Source organism: Thamnophis elegans, chromosome 16, assembly GCF_009769535.1.
Source record: "Thamnophis elegans isolate rThaEle1 chromosome 16, rThaEle1.pri, whole genome shotgun sequence".
NCBI classification, from domain to species: domain Eukaryota; kingdom Metazoa; phylum Chordata; class Lepidosauria; order Squamata; family Colubridae; genus Thamnophis; species Thamnophis elegans.
This window is the reverse complement of record NC_045556.1, coordinates 29,855,858-29,878,436: the sequence shown is the minus strand read 5'-3', so window position 1 is coordinate 29,878,436 and position 22,579 is coordinate 29,855,858. Positions and strand designations below refer to the sequence as shown.

The 22,579-nt window shown below is 45.2% G+C and overlaps 2 protein-coding genes across 2 annotated transcripts in view; one reads left to right on the top strand and one right to left on the bottom strand.

The window, feature by feature from the left end:
• Nucleotides 1–17,076, top strand: part of CIZ1 (CDKN1A interacting zinc finger protein 1) — a 28,722-nt gene extending 11,646 nt beyond the window's left edge. Inside the window, exons 5-15 of the mRNA XM_032233476.1 lie at nucleotides 1,224–1,278; nucleotides 3,937–4,028; nucleotides 4,929–4,999; nucleotides 5,894–6,070; nucleotides 7,608–7,738; nucleotides 8,035–8,119; nucleotides 9,437–9,550; nucleotides 9,674–9,838; nucleotides 12,535–12,604; nucleotides 14,139–14,260; nucleotides 16,442–17,076. Coding sequence (XP_032089367.1) covers nucleotides 1,224–1,278; nucleotides 3,937–4,028; nucleotides 4,929–4,999; nucleotides 5,894–6,070; nucleotides 7,608–7,738; nucleotides 8,035–8,119; nucleotides 9,437–9,550; nucleotides 9,674–9,838; nucleotides 12,535–12,604; nucleotides 14,139–14,260; nucleotides 16,442–16,927 — 1,568 coding nt within the window. The 3' untranslated portion in view covers nucleotides 16,928–17,076. The remainder of the gene's footprint in view (nucleotides 1–1,223; nucleotides 1,279–3,936; nucleotides 4,029–4,928; nucleotides 5,000–5,893; nucleotides 6,071–7,607; nucleotides 7,739–8,034; nucleotides 8,120–9,436; nucleotides 9,551–9,673; nucleotides 9,839–12,534; nucleotides 12,605–14,138; nucleotides 14,261–16,441) is intronic.
• A 3,129-nt stretch (nucleotides 17,077–20,205) lies between these two features.
• On the bottom strand, nucleotides 20,206–22,061 carry C16H9orf16 (chromosome 16 C9orf16 homolog). The gene is made up of 2 exons (XM_032233362.1): nucleotides 21,941–22,061; nucleotides 20,206–20,703 (listed from the first exon to the last, which is right to left on the bottom strand). Exons 1-2 carry the CDS (start codon nucleotides 22,020–22,022, stop codon nucleotides 20,513–20,515), a joined length of 273 nt encoding a protein of 90 aa, XP_032089253.1. The 5' UTR covers nucleotides 22,023–22,061; the 3' UTR covers nucleotides 20,206–20,512.
• Between the last annotated feature and the right edge of the window lie 518 nt (nucleotides 22,062–22,579).

Sequence of the window (22,579 nt, the reverse complement as noted above, 5' to 3'; positions counted from 1 at the left end):
AATGGTGTAGGGGTCTCCTGCTTGGGTGAGGGGGGTTGGACTAGATGACCTACAAGGTCCCTTCTAACTCTGTTCATCTGTTAAATATTGCAGAGTGTACAGCCTCACGCTACATAACTAAGCTCCATTTCGTGCTGAATAAATTAAATTACGAATGGATCTTAAATTAAAAACTCTTTTTTTACATTTTTTTAAAATTTTTATTAAGCAAACAACACACACAAAAAATAATCATCTTACATTACATCTTGTAGAAAGTGTGTCAATTGGTTACAATTAGCTTTCGTGCATCTCTTTGACATTCATATCAAATGTCAAAGTTCTTGATGAGTCTTACTTTCAACATATCATAGTTCTCATTTAACCGAAATTGTTTTAGTGTCCTTTTGCCTAGAATAATCCATAGTTAAAAAACACAACCGCCTATCTTTAGTTAGATTTTTTTTGGTACTCCAAAAGCATTTTATTAAAATAAATTTGATTTTTTTTTTAAAAAAATCAGATTTAAGTTTTTAAAAAATAATCGATTTTTATCCACCTTGGAAGGAGATATTTGGGACCCAGAAACGAGCGGGAAGAGGCGTGGCAGATCTCCCTGGTCATGTGATCAAAATTCATAGGCTTGGCCACTGGCATGAACTTATGACTGTTGCAGTGCCCCGGGGTATCTTGATTCCATTTGGGGATTCCTCGACTCGCAAAGTCGATGGGGAAGCCACTCGACAGCCCTGTTCCTCACTTAACAACGGCAGAGATTCACTTAACTGCAGGTAGTCCTCGACCTACAACTACAATTGACTCCAACATTTCTGTTGTTAAGTGAGACGTTGGTTCCCTTTCTTGCCACAGCGGTTTAAGTGAATCACTGCTACGTTAGTCACATCGCTAAGTGAATCTTGCTTCCCCATTGTCAGAAGGTCGCAAAGGTGAATCACGTGACACACACACACACCCAGGACACCAACCGTCGTAAGTATGAACCAGTTGCCAAGCCACTGAATTTTGATCTCGTGATGGCAGGAAGTGGATAACTCTGAAAAACGCTCAGAAGGGACATTTTTTCCCAGCCGTCGTAACTTTGGTCACTAAACAGACTACTGTAAGTCAAGGACTACCTGTACTGTGGCACGGAAGGCTGTAAAGTGGGACCAAGCTCATTTAACGGCCGTCTCACTTGGCTACAGAAATTTGGGGTCTTCAACCTATTTTTTTCCGCCTTGCAGAGACCCACCTGGAGTCTTCTGAAGAGGGCGAACCAGCGGCCAAGCTGCCCCGAAGGTAACCACGATTCCTGCAAGGGTCATCTAAATGTTCCTCCCTTGGACATGGTGCAGATCCCCAAAAATGTGCACTTTTTTTTTTCTTTCCCCAAGAGGAAACTGGAACTTTCTTGGTTTTTCTTTGAAAAGGCTTCGCTAGAGCTGAAGAAGCTTCTTGGATGAGAAGTGAAACCTCTTCAAAGAAAAACGAAGGAAGTCCAGTTGCATCCTGGGAAAAAAAAAAAAGCGCCTTTTGGATTCGTTCCTTGGAGTTTCTTCCTGGAGATCTACCACAGTGTTTCTCAACCTTGGTAACTTGAAGATGTCCGGACTTCAACTCCCAGAATTCCCCAGCCAGCGAATGCTGGCTGGGGAATTCTGGGAGTTGAAGTCCGGACATCTTCAAGTTACCAAGGTTGAGAAACACTGATCTACCACATGCTTTCCAAAAGTCACAAAGAGATTCAGGCACTCTTGACATGACTCATTGGATGTGCTCTGAGTTTTTTGTAATTATCGCTTGTTGCTTTTACGTACAGTGAGAGCTTCGGCACCAGAGATAAATTCTTTATGTGTCCAATCACACTTGCCGATAATTTTATCATAAATTTATCCTATCGGTAAATAATTTATCATAAATTAGGATCATGATTGATCACAGGTTGCTTGTATGTACGCTGAGCGCTTTGAATTCCTTGTGTGTCAAGTCACACTTGCTGATAATTTATTATAAATTTATCCTATCAATAAATAATTTATCATAAATTAGGATCATGATTTATCCCGTTGCTTTTACGTACAGTGGGAGCTTCTGCCCCAGAGACAAATTCCTTGTGTGTCCAATTGCACTTGCCAATAATTTATCATAAATTTATCCTATCAATAAATAATTTATCATAAATTAGGATCATGATTTTTCACCTGTTGCTTCTATGTACACTGAGGTTCAAATTCCTTCTGTGTCCAGTCACACTTGACCAATAAAGAGTTTACCATAAATTTATCCTATCGATGAATAGAAGAGAATATAGAAAAATTAATAAAAAAGAATAGAAGCATGAAATGGAATGGAATAGAAATTGGAATAGACCTGGCTTGAGAATAAATGTAAAACTTAAGGTATAAGTATAAAATATAGAGTGTAATGTGGATACAACAGGATAGTGATACAGAGATATAATTTTATTTTTGGAAATAGGATTATTACGAAAAACATGTATACGGAACATCGATACGGAAAAGCTGTGTGTTTTGTGGTTTTTTAAAAAAATGTTGGAAAATGTAATAAATACTATTTTTTTAAAAATCGGAATAGAATAGAAAATAAAATAGAATTGGATAGAATAGAAAATAGAATAGGAATGAATAGAATAGAGTAGAAAATAGAATAGAAGAGATAATAGAGAAAAGAAATAGAATAGAATAGAATAGAATAGGAATAAATAGGATAGAATAGAAAATAGGATAGAATAGAAAATAGAATAGAATAGGAATGAATAGAATAGGAATGAATAGAATAGAGTAGAAAATAGAATAGAAGAGTAGAGAAGAGAAGAGAATGTAGAATAGAATAGGGATGAATAGGATAGAATAGAAAATAGGATAGAATAGAATAGGAATGAATAGGATAGAATAGAAAATAGAATAGAATAGGATTGAATAGAATAGAATAGGAATGAATAGAATAGAGTAGAAAATAGAATGGAAGAGAATAGTAGAGAAAAGAATTAGAATAAAATAGAATAGAATAGGAATAAATAGGATGGAATAGAAAATAGAATAGAATAGGAATGAATAGGATAGAATAGAAAATAGAATAGAATAGGAATGAATAGAATAGAGTAGAAAATAGAATAGAAAAGAAAAGTAGAGAAGAGAATTAGAATAAAATAGAATAGAATAGGAATAAATAGGATAGAATAGAAAATAGAATAGAATAGGAATGAATAGGATAGAATAGAAAATAGAATAGAATAGGAATGAATAGAATAGAGTAGAAAATAGAATAGAAAAGAAAAGTAGAGAATTAGAATAAAATAGAATAGAATAGGAATAAATAGGATAGAATAGAAAATAGAATAGAATAGGAATGAATAGGATAGAATAGAATAGGAATGAATAGAATAGAGTAGAAAATAGAATAGAATAGAAATTCTTCATTGGCCAAGTGAGATTGGACACAGAAGGAATTTGTTTTTGGTGCATAAGCTCTCAGTGTGCATAAAAAGAAAAATGCATTAATCATGAATCATAAGATACAACACTTAGGGATGGTCATAGGATACCAAATAAGCCATCAAAATCACACTAGAAAACTAAATAAAACAATAAAAGTCACAGAGATACAAACAACAAAGTTATTGTCCTAAGTAGAAAGGGAGAGGGGTCCTAGGGAGGATGAGAAGAATAACATTAATACAGTCTTAGTAAATAGTTTGACAGTGTGGTGGGAATTAGTTGTTTAGCAGAGGGATGGCATTCGGGGGGGGGGGGGGACTGTCCTTGTGTTGTGTTTTCCTGGTGTGCAGTGCCCTATAGTGTCGTTTTGAGCAGAGGGGGAGGGAATTGGGAGCTTCAAATTCTTTGTGTGTCCAATCACACTTGGCCAATAAAGAATTCAATTCTGTTTCTGTTTCTATTTTATTCTACTCCTCTTTTTGCTCCTTTGCCCCGCTAGTGAAGTGGAGATCCCCAATGCTGAAGATGCACCAGAGTTTCCCAAAGTAGAAGATGCTCAGACAGGAGGAGACACAGAATTCGTGGCAACAGGTAAATATTGATGACCGTTGGGGCATTTCGGGGGTCCCGTGATCGTCAAGGGGGGGAGACGGAACTGCCTGATTTGCTTAGGGACCGTGCAAAAAGGTCATTAAAATCAGGCAAGCGATGATTCCACCAATGATCACATCCCTTAGCGATTGAAATTCCAGCTTCAACGATGGTTGTAAATCAGGGACTCTCAATCCAGGCAGTCCTCGACTTACAACAGTTCATTTAGTGACCAAAGTTACGGCAGCGCTGGGAGAAACTAGACTTACTACTGTTTTTCACACTTAATGACCGTTGCGGCATCCCCATACTCACGGGGTCAAAATTCAGATGCGTGGCAACTGGTTCATACTTACGACGGGTTGCAGCGTCCCGGGGTCACGTCATCCCACTTTTGCGACCTTCTGGGCAAAGCAAAGTCCGTGGGAAAAGCCAGATTCACTTAACAACCGGGTGACTAACCTCTCAACTGCGGTGATTCACTTAACAACGGCGGCAAGAAAATGGAGCAAAGTCATTTAACAAATGTCACACTTAACAACATAAATGGGCTCAAATTGTGGTCGTAAGTCGAGGACTACCTCTATAAAGATCTACAGCAAAACATGCTAAAGAAATAAAGTTAAATATTCTTACAAGTTCTTTGAAAAAGAGAAAAGCCAAATATTTTGAGAACGCTTCCCTGCACCGAGCAGGGGCTGGACTGGATGACCTTCAGGGACCCTCCCAATTTTCTACAGCTCAATAATCAGGGATCTTGAAGGCCAGGCAGCCCAGCCACCATTCGGCGGAGCGAAGGTTTGCCTTCGGCTCGATTATATGTTGCCAAGGAGAGACCACCTGCCCTTCTTCTGTCTCTGTGTTCGAATCCAGACTTCCTCACAATCTCTTGTTTCCTAGATGCTGGGGAAGGGGAGGTCACCGCGGAGGCTTCGGAGGAGAACTTTGAAGAGGAGGAGAAGACCTCAGAGGTGAGCCAAAAATGGTGGGGGGAGTGAATGTAGGTGGAATGACCCTGAGCTCTCCTGCGGCTAGCACCATCCCCAGAAGGTCTGTGACAATTCACCACAGCCAACTCATCATGGCCAACTTGCCATGGCCAACTCATCATGGCCAACTCATTATGACCAACTGGCCACATCCAACGCCATGGCCAACTCATCATGGCCAACTTGCCATGGCCAACTCATCATGGCCAACTCATCATGGCCAACTCATTATGACCAACTGGCCACATCCAACGCCATGGCCAACTCATCATGGCCAAGTCGCCACATCCAACTCATCATGGCCAACTCACCACATCCAACTTGCCATGACCAACTCATCATGGCCAAATCGCCACATCCAACTTGCCATGACGAACTCATCATGGCCAACTCGCCACATCCAATTCATCATGGCCAACTCATCATGGCCAACTGGCCACATCCAATGGGCCACATCCAACTTGCCATGGCCAACTCATGGCCAACTCACCACATCCAATTCATCATGGCCAACTCATCATGGCCAACTCGCCACATCCAATGAGCCAACTTGTTGCGGGACAATTCGCTGTGCGGCAAGGGTTACATTAATATGAAAGAAAGGGTGGAATGGACGCACGAAAGAAAGGATGCGAAAGGAGGGACTGAATGAAAGGTGAATGGCAAAATTGAACATTTTTGTATCAGGTGGAAATTGTTAAATTGTCCCGCAGTGAGTTGGCCATGGCAAGTTGTCCCATTCCGATTCCCCAGGTGCCCGAGGGGTGCAAAACAGCTGCCCAGATGTGGACGGAAGAAGGACCTCTTCCTCTCCCTTTGGCGGAAGCCAGAGAGTTGAGCTGTGCCCCCCTCTCCTTCTCCCCTCCCTTGTGCCAGGTGCTGAGCAATGCAGGCGCCTTGAAGGTGACCATCCAGCAGAGCAGCGAGAGCCGAGCCATCAGCACCACGCCGGCCCTCAAGCTGGGCCCCTCCGGGCCCCCCCTGCAAGCCCCCCCTGGGGCCACCTTGAAATTCTACTGCTACATCTGCAGAAGCAACTGCTACAACCAACAGGTGCGGAGGGGGGTCGAAGGGCAGGTGTGTGTGTGTGGGGGGGCAAGGCATTTGCCCAGAGGGGCAGTTGGGTGGGCCTGGGGCTCAGGCAGGATGATAGGTGGTTTCAGCCAGCGTCTCTGTCTGGGGAGAAGCAGGATTTTACTTGTGTTGAAGAAGGGAATGCTGAAATCCTTCGAAGGAGGAGAACAAAGCACTTTATTCCCTAAAAGGAAGAGAAACAGAAGCAAAATCTAAGTGGCTCCTTGTCTGCATGTAGAATGGCCTTCCCTCCCCTTCTCTTATCTCTCTCCGTTCCTTCCTTCCTTCCTCTCATCTCTCTCCCTCCCTCCCACTCTCTTTCGCCTTCCTTCTCTCCTTCCTTTCATCCCTCCCTTTCTTCCTATAATCTTCCTTCTCTTCCTTCCCTTCCCTTATCTCTCTTCCTCCCTCTCACTCTCTTTCGCCTTCCTTCTCTCCTTCCTTTCATCCCTCCCTTTCTTCCTCTCATCTTCCTTCTTCCCTTCCTTCCCTTCCCTCATCTCTCTCCCTCCCTCCCTCCCTCCGACTTTCTCTTTCGTTCTCCCCTTCCTTTCATTCCTTTCTTCCTCTCATCTTCCTTTCTTCCTTCCCTCCCTCCCACTCTCTTTTGCCTTCCTTCTATCTGTCCTTTCATCCCTCCCTCCCTTTCTTCCACTCATCTTCCTCCCTCCCTCTCTCATTCCCAACTCCTTCCTTCCCTTACCCCCCTTGCTTCCATTCAAAAGCAGATACGACTCACTTAACAACGGCCTTACATAAGAGTGGAAATCGTGATCCCAATTATGTAGTCGTTAGTTGAGGACTACCAGTATCCCCAAACTGGCCGCCTTCCCTTTAGCTCTCCGTAAAAAAACTGATTCGGTTTGCTTGCTTTGCAAGGATCCAGCTTCCAATGAGCTAAGCAATTTCTCTTCTCTTCTCTCTTCCCTTCCCCTCCTCTTCTCTCTCTCCTCTTTATTTCTTTCCCTTTTCCTTCCTTCATTCCTTTCTCTTGTCTTTCTCTTTCTTTTTTTCTGTTTCTTGCCTTCTTTCTCTTTCTTTCATTTCTTTCTTTCTGTCTTTCTTTCTTTCCTTTCCTGTCTTTTTTCTTCCTTTCTTTCTTGCCTTCTTTCTCTTTCCTTTCTTTTCTTTCATGCTTTCTTTCTTGCATTTCTTTTTCTTTCCTTTCTCTCTCTTTCCTTCTCCTTTCTCTTTCTTTCCTTTCTTTCTTTCCTTTCTTTCTTTCCTTTCTTTCTTTCCTTTTTTTCTTTTCTTTCATGCTTTCTTTCTTGCATTTCTTTTTCTTTCCTTTTTCTCTTTTTCCTTTCTTTCTCTTTCCTTTCTCTCTTTTTCCTTTCTTTCTCCTTTCTTTCTTTCTTTCTCCCTTTTCTCTTTTTATTTCTGTCTTTCTTTCCTTTCTCTTTCTTTTCTTTCATGCTTTCTTTTTTGCATTTCTTGTTCTTTCCTTTCTCTCTCTCTTTCCTTTCTCTCTCTCCCTTCCTTCCTTCCTTGCTTGCTTGCACTTGCCTTGCTCCAGAATTTCCAGGCTCACCTGTCAGGGGTTCAACACCAGCAGCGGCTTCAGGAAATCCAGGAGAGAAGCAACGTTTGCCTCGCCTCCCAGCCGCCTTTGGGGAAGGAGCCAGCGGTGCCAGCCGAGAGAGATGGGTGGGTGTGGGGGGCGGAAACCTTGCAATTTAGGAACCTCAACACACGCGCACACACACACACGTGAAGTTGCGCTCCCCTGCCTTGCTCTGGATCAAGAACCAGAGAGTGGAAATCCTCCGGGTTGCAAACGAGAGAAATCAAGCAGGTTGCCTCCCGATGGGGCCATTTGCTCTCTTGGCCCAAAGGATTAGGGGGCTATCTGGGGAGCCTGGGGGTGGGGGTGAGGGGGGGGGGCTGAAAGGAGGTGGAGAAATCCTTTTCTGGTTTCCTTGAGAGCTTCCCTTCCTTTGCAGCGAGAGCCAGCCACGCTGGTGTAACACCTGCCAGGTGAATTTCAAAGGTGACCTCATCAAACACCGGAGGACTCAGGAACACAAGGTAAAACACAAGATTCCCCGGGTAAATTTGGAGCTTGGATTTCTGGAAAACGGCAGGAGATTGTTCAGCTGAACTAAATATCCCTTCCTCCCTCCCTCCCTTCTATTCCCAATCCCTTCCTGCCTCTCCTGCCTCCTTTGCTTTCCTCCTTTCCTTCCTTGCTTTCATTCCTTCCTCCCTTCTTTCCCCCCTCTTCCTTACATGCTTTCCTCCCTCTTCCTTCTTTCCTTCCTCCCTCCCTGTTCCTCCCTATCTTGCCTTCTTTCCTTCCTTCCTTCCATTCCTTCCTTCTTTCTTTGCTTTCCTTCCTTCTTTCTTTCTTTCCTTCCTTCCCTTCCTTCCTCCTTCCCTCCCTCCTTCTTCCTTCCTTGCTTGCTTTCATTCCTTCCTCTATCCCTCTTCCTTCCTTCCCTTCCTTCCTCCCTCCTTCTTCCTTCCTTCCTTCCTTCCTTCCTCTTCCTTCTTTCCTTCCTTCCTTGCTTCCATTCCTTCCTTCTTTCTTTACTTTCCTTCTTTCTTTCCTTCCTTTCCTTCTTTCTTTCCTTCCTTTCCTTCCTTCCTCCATCCCTCCCTCTTCCTTGCTTTCATTCCTTCTTTTCATTCCTTCCTCCCTCCCTCCTTCCTTCCTTGCTTGCTTTCATTCCTTCCTCTCTCCCACACTTCCATCCCCAACCCCTCCCTCTTCCTTCCTTCCTTCCTCTTCCTTCCTTCCCTTCCTTCCTCCTTCCTTCTTTCCTTCCTCTTCCTTCTTTCCTTCCTTGCTTCCATTCCTTTCTTCTTTCTTTGCTTTCCTTCTTTCTTTCCTTCCTTCCTTTCCTTCCTTCTTTCTTTCCTTCCTTTCATTCCTTCCTCTCTCCCTCTTCCTTCCTTCCCTTCCTTCCTCCCTCCCTCCCTCCTTCTTCCTTCCTTGCTTGCTTTCATTCCTTCCTCTCTCCCTCTTCCTTCCTTGTTTCTTTGCTTTCTTCCCTCCCTCCCATCCCCAACCTCTCCCTCCCTCTTCCTTCTTTCCTTCCTTCCCCTTTCCTTCCTCCCACCTTATTCCTCCCTATCTTGCCTTCCTTCTTTCCTTCCTTGCTTCCGTTCCTTCCTTCTTTCTTTCTTTCCTTCCTTTCCTTCCTCCTTCCCTCCTTCTTCCTTGCTTTCATTCCTTGCTTTCCTTCCTTCCTCCCTCCCTCCTTCTTCCTTCCTTGCTTGCTTTCATTCCTCCCTCCCTCTTCCTTCCTTGTTTCCTTGCTTTCTTCCCTCTCTCCCTCCCTCCCTTCCATCCCCAACCTCTTCCTCCTTCCCCACCTCTCCTCCTTCCCCGTCTCATTCCAGCTGGCCAAACGCTTCCTCCGTCCCTTTTGCACCGTCTGCAGTCGATACTTCAAAACTCCCCGCAAGTTTGTGGAGCACATGAAGTCCTTAGAGCACAAGCAGAAGGCTAAAGAGGTCAGAGGCTAAAAATAAACGGGACTGGTGTGTGTGTGTGTGTTCCAGAGTCTTGTTGAACTCTCTTCTTGCCCTTCTGTCTATTCCTCCCTCCTGACTCCCTCTTTTCCTGCACCTGGCCAGGTGAGACTGGGTGAGAAAGACCTGGGGAGCCCCGAGGATTCCGAGGAGCTGATCACGGTGGACGCCGTAGGGTGCTTTGAAGAGCAGGACGAGGATGAGGAAGAGGAGGATGAGGAAGCAGGGGAGGGGCCCCAGCTGGATCCAGCGGAGGCTGCGAATCAACAGGTAAGGAAGGACCTTCTCAGCCGCTCCGTTTATCTGCGAGGTGGGAGAGCAGAGCCAGAGGGGCTGGCCAGGAAATTTAGAAATCAGCTTTATTCAGATAAGGGAAAGGTTCCCCTTGCACATATGTGCCAGTCGTTCCTGACTCTAGGGGGCGCTGCTCATCTCCGTTTCAAAGCAAAAGAGCCAGCGCTGTCCGAAGACATCTCTGTGGTCATGTGGCCAGCATGACTTAACGGCGAAGGTGCACAAAACGCTGTTCCCTTCCCACCAAAGGTGGTCCCTATTTTTCTACTTGCATTTTTTACCTGCTTTCGAACTGCTAGGTTGGGAGAAGCTGGGACAAGTCACGGGAGCTCCCTCCGTTACGCAGCGCTGGGGATTCGAACCGCTAAACTGCCAACCTTTCTGATCAACAAGCTCAGCGTCTTAGCCCCTGTGCCACCGCGTCCCTTTTACTCACTGCCTTAAGAAAGTTCAAAACATTCTTAAAGATCCATCTCATCCTGGGAACCACCCCCCCTTTTTTTTTTTGAACTATTACCATCTGGTAGCCGGTACAGGATAATAAAAACATGGACAAATGGGCTGAAAAACAGCTTCTATCCCAGAGCAGTAACTATGTTGAATTCTACCGTATAGTGCAATACTAATGCAATATCAGGGGTTTTCAATTTCAGTTGTGTAGAATGCGAAGGATGTGCATTTGTGTTTTATTTTTATAGTTATAATGTACATTGAAGACGGCATTTAATTTCATTTTACGATGTGCAGTGACAATAAAACTAAACTCTAAACTAAACACTAAACTGAACACTAAACTAAACTCTAAATGAAAAACTAAACTAAACTCTAAACTAAAAACTAAACTCTAAACTAAAAACTAAGCTAAATTAAACTCTAAACTAAAAACTAAAGTAAACTCTAAACTAAACTCTAAACTAAACAGTAAACTAAAAACTAAACTAAATTCCAAACTAAAAACTAAAAACTAAACTAAACTAAACTAAACTAAACTCTAAACTAAACACTAAACTAAACTAAACTCTAAACTAAAACCTAAACTAAACTAAACTAAACTGGCTGTCATAATTGAATTTTGCAAGCCCTGATTGTGTTTTTCCTGCTTTCTTCCCTCTGAGACCCCCTTGAGTCTGGGGGTGAGTGGGTGAGGGGGAGTTGGGGGAGTCTTTATCATGCCTCTTCCCCCCTTTCCCTCTTTCCCTCGACTTAAGGGATGTGTCTGCTTTTACTTATTTATTTTTGCAATCCCTTCTTCCGTGTTTCTTTTGGAGAAATCATCATATCTTCACAATCCCTTGCGAGGTGAAATCTGGGCAACTGAATGGAGCTAGCGGTGTTTTACTGGCTGGATGCCTTTCCTGTTGCCAGTACGGAGTTTTTGTTCAGCAGATATATTCTCATTTTCGCCCAGAGAGAGAAATATCTGCCTCTTATCTAGGATCAAACACACAGCCTCCTGATTCCGAGGCTCCACCTTGCTCCTTTCCTTGGGAGAAATGTTTGCAGCCATTTCTTAGCCATCTAAGCTAGGGATTTTCTCCCAGAGCTGGGGAATCACACAAGCCCTCGTCCACGGCCCACAGCCTTCCCTGCAGCACAGATCCCCTTAATCCCACAGGGCTAGGAACTTATTTCTATTTCTTATCCCTCTTTTGCAAAACCTGAAAACAAAATTCTCGTTATTTGAGGAACTTCCAATTCAAAGGTGGGAGTTTAAACCTGGGACATGCAGTCAGGGGAGGCAGGGGAGGCAGAGCCTCACCACTGTCATCATGAAAAGAAAAAAAAAATGTAAAAGGCAAAAGGCAAGAGCTGAGGTCAGCCTGAGCTAGTTGCTGCCAGAGTCACCGTGGATGACTCTGCTTAACTGTTTAAAAAAGCCTCTAAAAAGCGCCCTCTACAGGAGGAGGCAGGAGAAAGACGTGCCTCATCCAGTCTGACTTTAGGTGTTTTATGATCACTCGAGCAGAGTTAAGCAAGGGTTAAAAGCCTAAAAATTCCTGACGTAGGTGAGGCACGTCATTCTCCCGCCTCCTCCTATAGAGGGCGCTTTTTTAGAGGCTTTAGACTCTGGCAGCAACTAGCTCAGCCTGATCTCAGCTCTTGCCTTTTTCCTTTTACATTTTTTTTTCTTTTCATGATGACAGGCAAGAGCAGAGTTGAAATCCCCTCTGAAACAGCTGGAAAAGGTACGTGTGGGTTGGAGGGAGGGGGAGGAATTCAAACTTCAACCTCAAGTGTAGATCCCTCCCCAAGTATAGTTTGATTGCAGGCAGAGCCACGTTGCCTTTTCAAACACACACACACACACACACACACACACAGCTCGATAAAACTTGTGTTTGTTTGAGAGAGAGTGAGTGAGAGAGGGAAGGAAGTAGGAGAGATCCAATCCAACTTCTCTGTGTGCGTGTGTCTGTTTGAGAGAGGGGGTAGGGAGGGAGAGAGGGAGGAAGGACGGGAAGGGAGAAAAAAAATGAAGGAAACTTTTTCGCAAAGGAGAAAAACAAATGCTGTCGCTTTAAATCAGAACTGAGCATGCCTGGCTGTGGAATTCTGGGAGTTGAAGTCCACAAGTCTAAAAATTTTTAAAACCCCTGTGTCAGTGCCTCACCAGCCATAAACCTCACCACACATTACTGGTTTAAACCCTCCCCTCCTCGTTCCCCTCCCAGGTTGGGCAGAGAGAAACGTCTGTGGAAGACCCTGGAGGAAATGCCGAGTATCGTCCGGACATGGTCTATGGTAAGAGAAGCGAGTTTGCACTCTGTGTTGTATCTTTGTGTGTGGGTGTGTATTTTCTCTTTCTTCTCTTTTTTGCTTCCTCTCTTGGTTTTTCCCCTGCAGAGGCTCAACAGGTAGACAGACATGTCCTGGTTTGAAAAGCCCCCCCCCAAAAAAAAATATCCCTCCTCCCAGAAGTGGGATCCACCAGACCAGGGGTCCCCAACCTTTCGGACCTCAGGGACCACTAAATTCATAATTTTAAATCCCGCGGACCACTAATATGATCTGCCTAATGACCGGCTGGGTGGGCGTGGCTAGGCGGGCGTGTGACTGGGTGGGCGTGACCAGCTCGATGTCACTCACGTCGAGGGGCACCTTGCCGGGCTCTACTTGCCCCTCCCCTCTAGACTCCTCCACGCCTGCCCGCCCGGGCTCCTTAGGGCCCCAACAGGAAGCCATTGCTGGAGCTGAGCAGCCCCCAGGAGAAAGAGTTGGCAAAACAGCTCAAATTGGATCTGGCCGAGAAGGAGGCTCAGCAGAAGCACCTCACTGAGGACTAGGAGCATGGGCTTCCCAAGCAGAGGGAAGACCTGCGGGAGTGCAAGGCCAGGTGCCACGCCTGGAGGCTCAGTGGGCTGAGATGGTCAGCCAGTTCCAGGCCATGATGCCATCCCACTGGAACGAGGCCTCTGGCTCTTCCCCACCAGCGGCTCTTCCCTCCAGCCTTGGCCCAAAGCCCCCCACCAGGGGGCCGAAGCAGACCCCAAGTCAGAATTTCTGCCCCCTCCAACCCCCACAAAAAGACCCTGAAGGGGGAGACTCTCTGCAGCAACACAAGCGTTCATTGCGCGTATCCCTCCCAGGGTCGTAGTTTGAGGACCCCGGATTTAGTGCAATATTAAAAAATGCAAATCATTTTTCTGCGGACCCCCCCCCCCCCAAAAAAAATTTTCTCGCAGACCCCCAGTTGGTGACTGCTGCTCCAGACGTCCCCCCCAATCCTGCCTACCTTCCTTAACATCCTCCCCCTTTGGTCGTCCTTGGCTTACGGGGACAGTTTTGAGCCCAGCAGTGGTTTTTTGCGGCCAAGCAAGACCCTTCTTCAGTGAGTTCGGCCCCATCTTACGACTGTTCTTGCCGCCATTGTTAAGCGAATCACCGTGGCTGTTAAATTAGTCACACGGTTATTAAGCAAACCCGTCTCCCCCCCACTTGACTTTCACTTGTCAGAAGGTCGCAAAAGAGGATCATGGGACCCCGGGAGGTGGCGACCGTCATAAGTATGGGTCAGTTGTCCAGCATCTGAATGTAAACCAGGTGAGCCTGGAAGGGTGCTGAAAGGGTCATTAAGTGTGAAAAAGGGGCTATCTGTCATGTTTTGTCCAGTGCCGTTGTAATTTGGAACGGTCGTTAAGTGAAGTGTTGTAAGTCGAGGACTTCCTGTAATAAAGATTCTTGGTTCTTCCGTCTTGAGAAGCTGCCTTGTGTCCCTCCTGTGCGTTTTATGCTTTCTTGATGCGCGGCCTTCCTTTCCTCTCCCTCCCTCTGCCAGGCCTGGAATTCCTGGTGCCCGTGGCGGGATTCCTGTGCCGGCTGTGCCACAAATTCTACTCAAGCGACTCGGCCACGCGGCTCACCCACTGCAAGTCCCGGATGCATTTCGAGAACCTGCAGGTGAGTGCTTCCTTCCTCCCGCTCTCCCTCTATCCCTGCCTCCCTCCTTCTCATTCCCATCTTCCTTCCTTCCTTCTTTCCCTTTCTCTCTCTCCTTCCAATCTTCCTTCTTTCTCCCTCTTTCTTCCCTCCCTTACCCTTTTTCCTTTCTCCCTCTTCCTCCCTTGCTTACCCTTCTCATTCCTTCCTTTCCTTCTTTCTCCCTCCCGCCTTCCTCCCTTCCCTCCTTCTTTGCATTTCTCCCTCTCCTTCCAGCCTTCTTCACCCTTCACCTTCCTCCCTTCCTTTTTTCTCCCTCTTCTTCCTTCCCCCCTCTCCTCCCTTACCCTTCTTCCTCCCTTCCTTACCATTCTATTTCCTTCCTTTCCTTCTTTCTCCCTCCCTCCTCCCTTCCTTACCCTTCTCCTTCCTTCCCTTTCTCCCTCCCTTCTCTATCCTTACCATTCTCCATCCTTCCCTTTCTGCTTCCTTCCTCCCTTCCTTACCCTTCTCCTCCCTTCCCCCCTTCCCTTTCTGCCTCCTTTCTCCCTTATTTTCCTCTCTCCCTTCCTTACCCTTCTTTTCTTCCTTCCCTTTCTCTCTTCCTCCCTTCCTTCCCTTCTCCTTCCTTCCTTCCCTTTCTCTGTTCCTCCCTTCCTTTCCCTTTCTCTCTTCCTCCCTTCCTTACCCTTTTCCTTCCTTCCTTCCCTTTCTCTTCCTCCCTTCCCTTTCTCTCTTCCTCCCTTCCTTCCTCTTCTCCTTCATTCCTTCCCTTTCTCTCTTCCTCCCTCCCTCCTATCTAGCATTCCCCATCACCTGCTCCGCTAATTCTTTAACCCATTCCCCCACCTTCTCCTGGGTTGGCAGATTCCAGGGGGTCTCCACCCCCTTCTGGGCCAGCTAAAGTTCTTCTCTCTGGCCCTGGAAATCTCAGCCCTGCTCCGGCATTTGCCCACCATTGGAGCTTACAGGTTAAGTCCTCGGCATACGACTGCAATCGAGCCCAGAATTTCAGCCACCAGCTGTGACGATCCGAAGAAGGCCGCCTCGTGAACTCATTTTACAACCCTGGTTGTTGCCAGTCATTAAGGGGATCCGTTGTTTGCTATGGGCCTTTTTTTTTTTTTTTTGCACGAAACTGGAACTCAGTACCGGTTTCCAGGAAAAAAACAATCATCGCAGGTTGTGGTCCCTGCAAACGGACCACAAGACAAACAGACAAATTGAATAAATAAATAAGCCCCGGAAATGGAATGAATACAAATAAATGCACAAAATACGGTTATGCGACTGCGTTAATTTCTCAGGTCAGAACTTCAAATTGAGGACAGAAGCCCCGGTTTTTTTGAGGTTGTAACATCAAACGGTCACTAAGGCAACCAGTCATAAATCGAAGACTCCCCGATTTTGCTTTTGCTTTGTTTTCTCAAGAGAGCAATTTCTTTGTGACTGAACAGGCTCAGGGCAGGGCCTTCATTATTCAGCCACTGGGCTTTCTCCCCTAAGGTATTTTATCTCCATGAGGACTAGGGTGCTGCGTAAAATTGCAGTGGGCTAAATTGGGTTCACAACCCAAGTTTTGGACCACTTCCTAAAAGAGATTCAGTCGTGGGTTCTTCTTGTGGGCCACCAATGGCAGCAGATTCGGACAGTGAGGAGGTTGGGGAGGAACCTGGGCCAGTCCTGGAGTCTGGGGAAGGCTCTGAGGAGGGCTCTGTGTCGGAGGCAGAGAGGGGGCCAGGGCCATATGCCAGTTCTCAGCTGCCTTTGGAGTCAGACATCAGTGAGGCAGAAGAACAGCTGGAGCCTGTTCCCAGTGTGCGCATGGGCAGAGCTGCCAGTCGGAGGGAAGAGCTAAAGAACCAGGGTCGACTTGGGAGTAAGGCCACAGGTGTACGGTGAATGGCCCCTCCCAGAGGAAATAAAAGAGGAGCGAAAGGGGAGTGGAGTTTGCAGGAGACAATTCGTTTGCTTCATTGGCTCGTAAATCTCCCAGACTCCTTGCCAACTTTTGCAGATCTCAGCCTGGCAGCTCTCCAAGCCAGATAAGGTCTGTGACCGTAAATCTTCCTTTGAAAGACTTTGCTGGAGGTGAATGAGCAGAATTCACAGGAAATTAATAAAAGGGTTTTTTATCGGGACCAGGAGTTTATTTCATGCTCTTGGGAAGCCTCAGTCAGAACAATTATTTTCTGCCTGCAGCGGTACAGGGCCTCTCAGCTCCAGGCCACTGGCGGACACACAGCGACCCCCTCACAGCTGACGGACTCCCAACCTCCCTCCGCGACCAAAACGCCCGATCCAGAAGAGGCCGTCACGGGACGCCAGAGAATCCCGCCCCCTTGCGAGTCCCCCGAGGTAATCCAGACGTGCTCTGGGTACTTTGAAACGGAGGACATCTGCGGAGTCCTGGTCATTGACGAGAGGAGCAGCCCCTCCTCGGCGGGGAGCGAGAGCTCGGTGGGGCACGACGGTGAGGGGTCAGGGGAGGGGGCCGGACTGCACCCCCCGGGAGAACAGCCTGGCTTGGAAATGCAGCAAAAACTGGCTGTAGAACCTGCCTCAATGGAGCCAGGAGAAGCCGAACCGAGCGAAGGGCCGGCCAGCCAAGATGGGGCGCCATCCACGCCGGGCGAAGGGGAGACGGTCACTACCCCCCGGAGGTCCAGCCGGCGTAGGGCAAGATGAGAGCAGAGGCGAAGCTATTTTTCCCCCTCTGTAGTTTCCCCCCCCCCCCCAAGAGTTTCCTTCCCTCCCTTGGCCTTATGACTTTTAGCAAAAGAGAAACTTCTACTTTTCCTAGTTGGTTGTTTAAAAAATAAAATTTAAAAGAAAAAGAAAACGCCCCAGCCATTTTTTTTTCTGTCTTCAATGCTTACCGTATTTTTTTTGAGAAAGAGAGAAAGAAAGAAAGAAAAAGAGGAAGGAAGGGAAATTAAAAAAGGAAGGGGAAGAAAAAAGGAAAGGAAGGGAAAGAAAGAAGGGAAAAAGAAAAGAAAGAAAAAGAGGAAGGAAGGAAAATTAAAAAAGGAAGGGAAAGAAAAAAGGGAAAGAGGAAAGGAAGGGAAAGAAAGAAAGAAAGGAAAAAGAAAGAAAAAAAGGAAGGAAGGGAAATTAAAAAGAAGGGGAAGAAAAAAGGGAAAGAAAAAAGGAAAGGAAGGGAAAGAAAGAAAGAGAAAAAGAAAGAAAGAAAAGAGGAAGGAAGGGAAATTAAAAAGAAGGGGAAGAAAAAAGGGAAAGAAAAAAGGAAAGGAAGGGAAAGAGAAAAAAAGAAAGGAAAAAGAAAGAAAAAAAGAGGAAGGAAGGGAAATTAAAAAAGGAAGGGGAAGAAAAAAGGGAAAGAAAAAAGGAAAGGAAGAGAAAGAAAGAAGGGAAAAAGAAAGAAAGAAAAAGAATGGAAGGAAGGAAGGGAAAGAAAAGAAGGGAATTAAAAAAGTGAAGGGAAAGAAAAAAGAATGGAAAGAAAGAATGGAAAAAAGAAAGAAAAAAGTAAGTGTGTCAATTGGTTACAAACAACTTTCGTGCATCCCTTCCACAGTCATCACCTATAATCCATATCAAATTATATATTTAACATCATATATATATATATATATATATATATATATATATATATATATATATATATATATATATATATATATATATATATATATATATACTTAAAGTCACAACCCCTGGTATGCCCAAGTGTGGGAGGAAGGTCACACTTCCACTCTCTGTCATTAGGCTCGTCACAAGAGTCCATCCAGACAGAAACCCAATATTTTTTACTGTTGCCTTTGTTATATTTGTGTTTTTATTTGTGCCTTTATTTATTTATCAGCACAAATAAAAACATATATATATATATATATATATATATGTAGGTCTCTAGTTGTTCGGGTTTTCTCCCGCGTAGAATTGGAGATGTCTTGGCGACGTTTCGACGAAGTCACATTCGTCATCTTCAGGCTGCTGCTGACTACTTCAGGTTTGGTGTTTCCAGGAGTAGTGTGGGATCTTGGCTGTTTTGTTCCTTATAACTGCTGGTAGGGGATTAAATTTTAACTGCCAGTAGGGGATTAAATTTTAACTGCCAGTAGGGGATTAAAACTGATTGAATGGGGGCTTGGGTGTGTCTTGATTAGGTGGAAGTGTGTCATTATTTGGTGGAGGGGTGTTCTGTTCTGATTGTTTGGAGGGTTGTGTTTCCTGTGAGGGTAGGAGGGGTTTTGAAGAGGCTGATTGTGCTTTAGCAGTCTGGCTTCTGGTTCTGGGTCGTGCCTCCTCATCAGTTTGTGTTTTTGGTTGTTTTCTTTGTGGATGTTTTTTGGTAGTATTCTGTGTGGCTATTGTGAGTGTGGGCCTGGTCTCATTCTTCATGTTTGGGATTCGTTTGTTGATGAGGGCGGGTTTCCAAAGGGCTGGCAGGCGGGAGGTGTCGTCTCGCCTGTTCATGCTATGTGGGTGTTTTTCTATTTCGATTGCTTCCCTGATTATACGGTTGTTGAAGTGTTCGGCCTTGGCGATGGTTCTTGTCTTATTGAAGTCAATTTTATGTCCTGTGGCTTTGAGGTGTTGGACCAGGGAAGAAGTTGGTTCTTCTTTTTTGATTGCATTTTTGTGTTCTTCAATGCGTGCACTTATTCTTCTGTTGGTCTGTCCGATGTATGTGGTGGGGCAAGTAGTGCATGGGATTTCATATACTCCTTGATTTTCTAATTCAATTTTGTCTTTGGGGTTTCTTAGGATGGTGGATATTTTCCGGTCTGTGCAGAATGCTGTCTTGATGTTGTGTTTGCGGAGGATTTTGCTGATTTTGTCTGTGGTGCCTTTTATGTATGGGAGGAGGGCTTTTCCATTTTCTTGTTCTCTGTCCTGGACTTTAGTGGGGGTTTCTTTTTGGATTAGGTTGGTGATCTTATTTCTTTGGAATCCATTGGATGTCAGTACGTTGGTGAGAGTGTGTAGTTCGGTTTTTAGGTGTTGTTCATCAGCTAGGCGTTTTGTTCTGGAGATGAGTGTCTTGGCTACGGAATTGATCTGGGCTGGGTGGTGGTGTGAGAGTGCGTGCAGATAGCGGTTAGTGTGTGTTTTCTTCTGGTAGATGGTGTGTCCTAGGGAGCCGTTAGATTTCCTGTAGACTAAGACGTCCAGGAAGGGGAGTTGGTTGTTTACAATATATATATGTTTTCTGAGGTTTTCGCGGGTGTTAGTATGTAGGTCTCTAGTTGTTCGGGTTTTCTCCCGTGTAGAATTGGAGATGTCTTGGCGACGTTTCGACGAAGTCACATTCGTCATCTTCAGGCTGCTGCTGACTACTTCAGGTTTGGTGTATATAAAATATATATATTTGATGTTAAATATATAATTTGATATGGATTATAGGTGATGACTGTGGAAGGGATATATATATATTACTATCATCATACCTCATCCTTCATATGACTAGTTGTTTTAACATCCCTTTATAACACATATTCCGAAATTCAAAGCAAAACCACATAATAGCATTCCATTGTCTATTTTCAACATCATCCAACAACATTCTATCTTTGTGAAACGTTCTAAATAAAAATTAATTATGTTTGATAACAAAGTTTCTAAACCTCCTTTCTTAATCACTGTTTACAATTTATATCCAATTTCAATATTACAGGCTTTCACACATAACTAAGTTTCAAAACTTCCTTTCGTAGTTCCCATTTAAAAATTTATACCAAATTTTCTCTTGTCGAACCAATACATATGTATACATTATATCATTATCAATTACCTATCTATGATCAATCCAATTTCAATATTATAGGCTTTCATATATAACTAAGTTTCAAAACTTCCTTTCATGGTCCCCATTTAAAAATTTATACCAAATTTTCTCTTGTCAAACCAATACATATGTCTACATTATATCGTTATCAATTATCTAGCTATATCCATTGTCACTTCATTTTTAACATGATGCTCTAATTTTAATTATTTAGCTAGTATTTTGTTAATAGTTTTCATGTCTCAACCTGTGTCTTTCCAATAATCTTTCATCGCTCTTCTGCGCTTCCTGTTGTTCAAAATATGAGCTTTTCGACCGCCGGTAGGCCAACTGTGGTTAAATCCTAGAAAAGAAAAGTATTGGAAGAAAACAGAACTTTTAATTCAACTACATATGCTAGTTTTGTGGCCGTTCAGGAAATAGTCAGATTTTGTGGCTCCCGGTGTTTTCCAAATGGCTCTTTGAGTATTGTAAGGTTGCCGATTCCTGCTTTAAAGTCTCAAAAGTTGATTTTTCGACCCTTAAGAATCCGGCTGGGCTTTCTGGAGTGTCCCATCCTGTCCAAGCTGCTGCTGCTGCTGGAACTCCAGACGGGCCTGCCGGTTCGATTCCAGCAGCTCCTTCAGCTGGCTGTTTAGGTGATCGTTTTTCTCCTCCAAGTGATCCAGGCAAGAATTGATCTGGTCCAGCATCAGGTTGATGGCAGCATATTCTGTCCGGGTGGGGAAGGAAAAAGACAAAAGTGCTTTGAAAAGGAGGTAACCCAGCTGCCTAATTCATAAAGGAGGATATTTGTAGCTCGGGGTTGACATGAGGTGTGTCTGATGTTTTATTACCCTACTAGATAACATCATCAGTGCTAGAAGGGAGAAGGAGGAGGACTGTGGGGTCCTTGGTGCTCTCTGAGCTTGGTGGTTTTCCTGCAAACGTTTCATGACCCAACTAGGGAACATCATCAGTGCTAGAAGGGAAGGGAACATCATCAGTGCTAGAAGGGAGTGGGGTTTGGAGGAGGAGGACTGTGGGGTCCTTGATGCTCTCTGAGCTTGGTGGTTTTCCTGCAGATATTTCATGGCCCAAACTAGGGAACGTCATCAGTCCCAGTTAATTATTAATCCTTTTAATTATTTCATTGATAAAATTTATTGGCCACCCGTCTCCTTACAAAGGCCTCTGGGCATGCATACAGCATAAAAAACATTTTTAAAAAAAACACCCATTAAAAACCATCGGATATAAAATAACCAGAGGAATCCTTGCAATAAATAAATCAGTTAAGTTTATTTTAGCCTTGCCTCCTTCTTAGGAGCTCTTATCACTGGAGGTTTTCAAAAAAATAGGCCGGACAATCATTTGATGATATTAAGGTTCCCAGTTTGAACAGGGGTTGGACTAGATGACCTCCGGGGGTCTCTTCCAAGGCTATGGTTCTATTTTAAAACCTTCCTTGGCTTTGGGATGAGCCCCCTCCCCCTCTTTGCCAGACTGGCTAAAATCCTCCAGGCGCCCATCCAGCCCTTCACAGCTTGAAGAGACATAAACCCAGGTATTAAATGATGTATTAATCCTATTTATAGGGCCGCCCATCTGGCACAAAAGGATAGATCTACAAAGGATCATCCCGGCGGCGTACAGAGAGGCTTTCTGGGGCTGGTCACCTGGCTTCCTACTTGCAGGGATGACCATGAGATCTCCTCACGCAGGGATCGCCATGAGATCCTTTCACATAGAGATCGCCATGAGATCCCCTCACACAAGGATCACCATGAGATCCCTTCACGCAGGGATCACCATGAGATCCCTTCACACAGGGACCGCCATGAGATCCAACTCGCACAGGGATCACCTGGGGTGGGAGAAAGCAAAGGAAGATCCCTCTCCACCACCCACCACCCCCAGAGAGGGATCTACTGGGGGGATCTGTCCTTGCAAAGGGATCGCAAGGTTACCTGCCTCCCCGTAGCCTTCCTCCTCCTCCTCCTCGCCGCCCCGCCCCATGGGGAGCTGCGGCTCCCCATTCGGACCCGTCATCCCGGCTTGGGAAGCGCACCGGCTAAGCCACGCCCACCACTTCCCGGATGGAAGGCGGACAGGCCACGCCCCCTCCTCATAAGCCCCGCCCCAGTCCCTCCCCCAAACCATCCCCAGATAATAATCGTAACCATTAAATCAAAGATTAAATATTAATTTAGCATTCACGTTGCATTCATGGCAACTGATTATTTGATTGGGGGGAAAGGGGGGTTAATTTAGGGAGGAGCAAACAAAAGATTTATTCAACCCCCCTTTTTTAATTAAAGATCATCAATGACCCTTTTTTTTTAAAGGGGCGGTGAAATCAGCCTAGAAATTGACCTCCTCCGAAGGTCAGGGCCTACGCCTTTAAGAAACCCCGCCCCTTCCTTTGCTTTAAAGTTTATGATTCCTGGGCAGGCCGCCGGTCTGAAAGGACGCGGGCGGGCGAAGCACTTTACATGTCATCTGCAGATGGAATAATAAAAGCGAAATAAATAAATAAATAGGAAAAAAATCATTTTATTTTCCAAGAAGGGGGATAATCAAGTGGGATGGAGGGAGGAGGCGCTTCT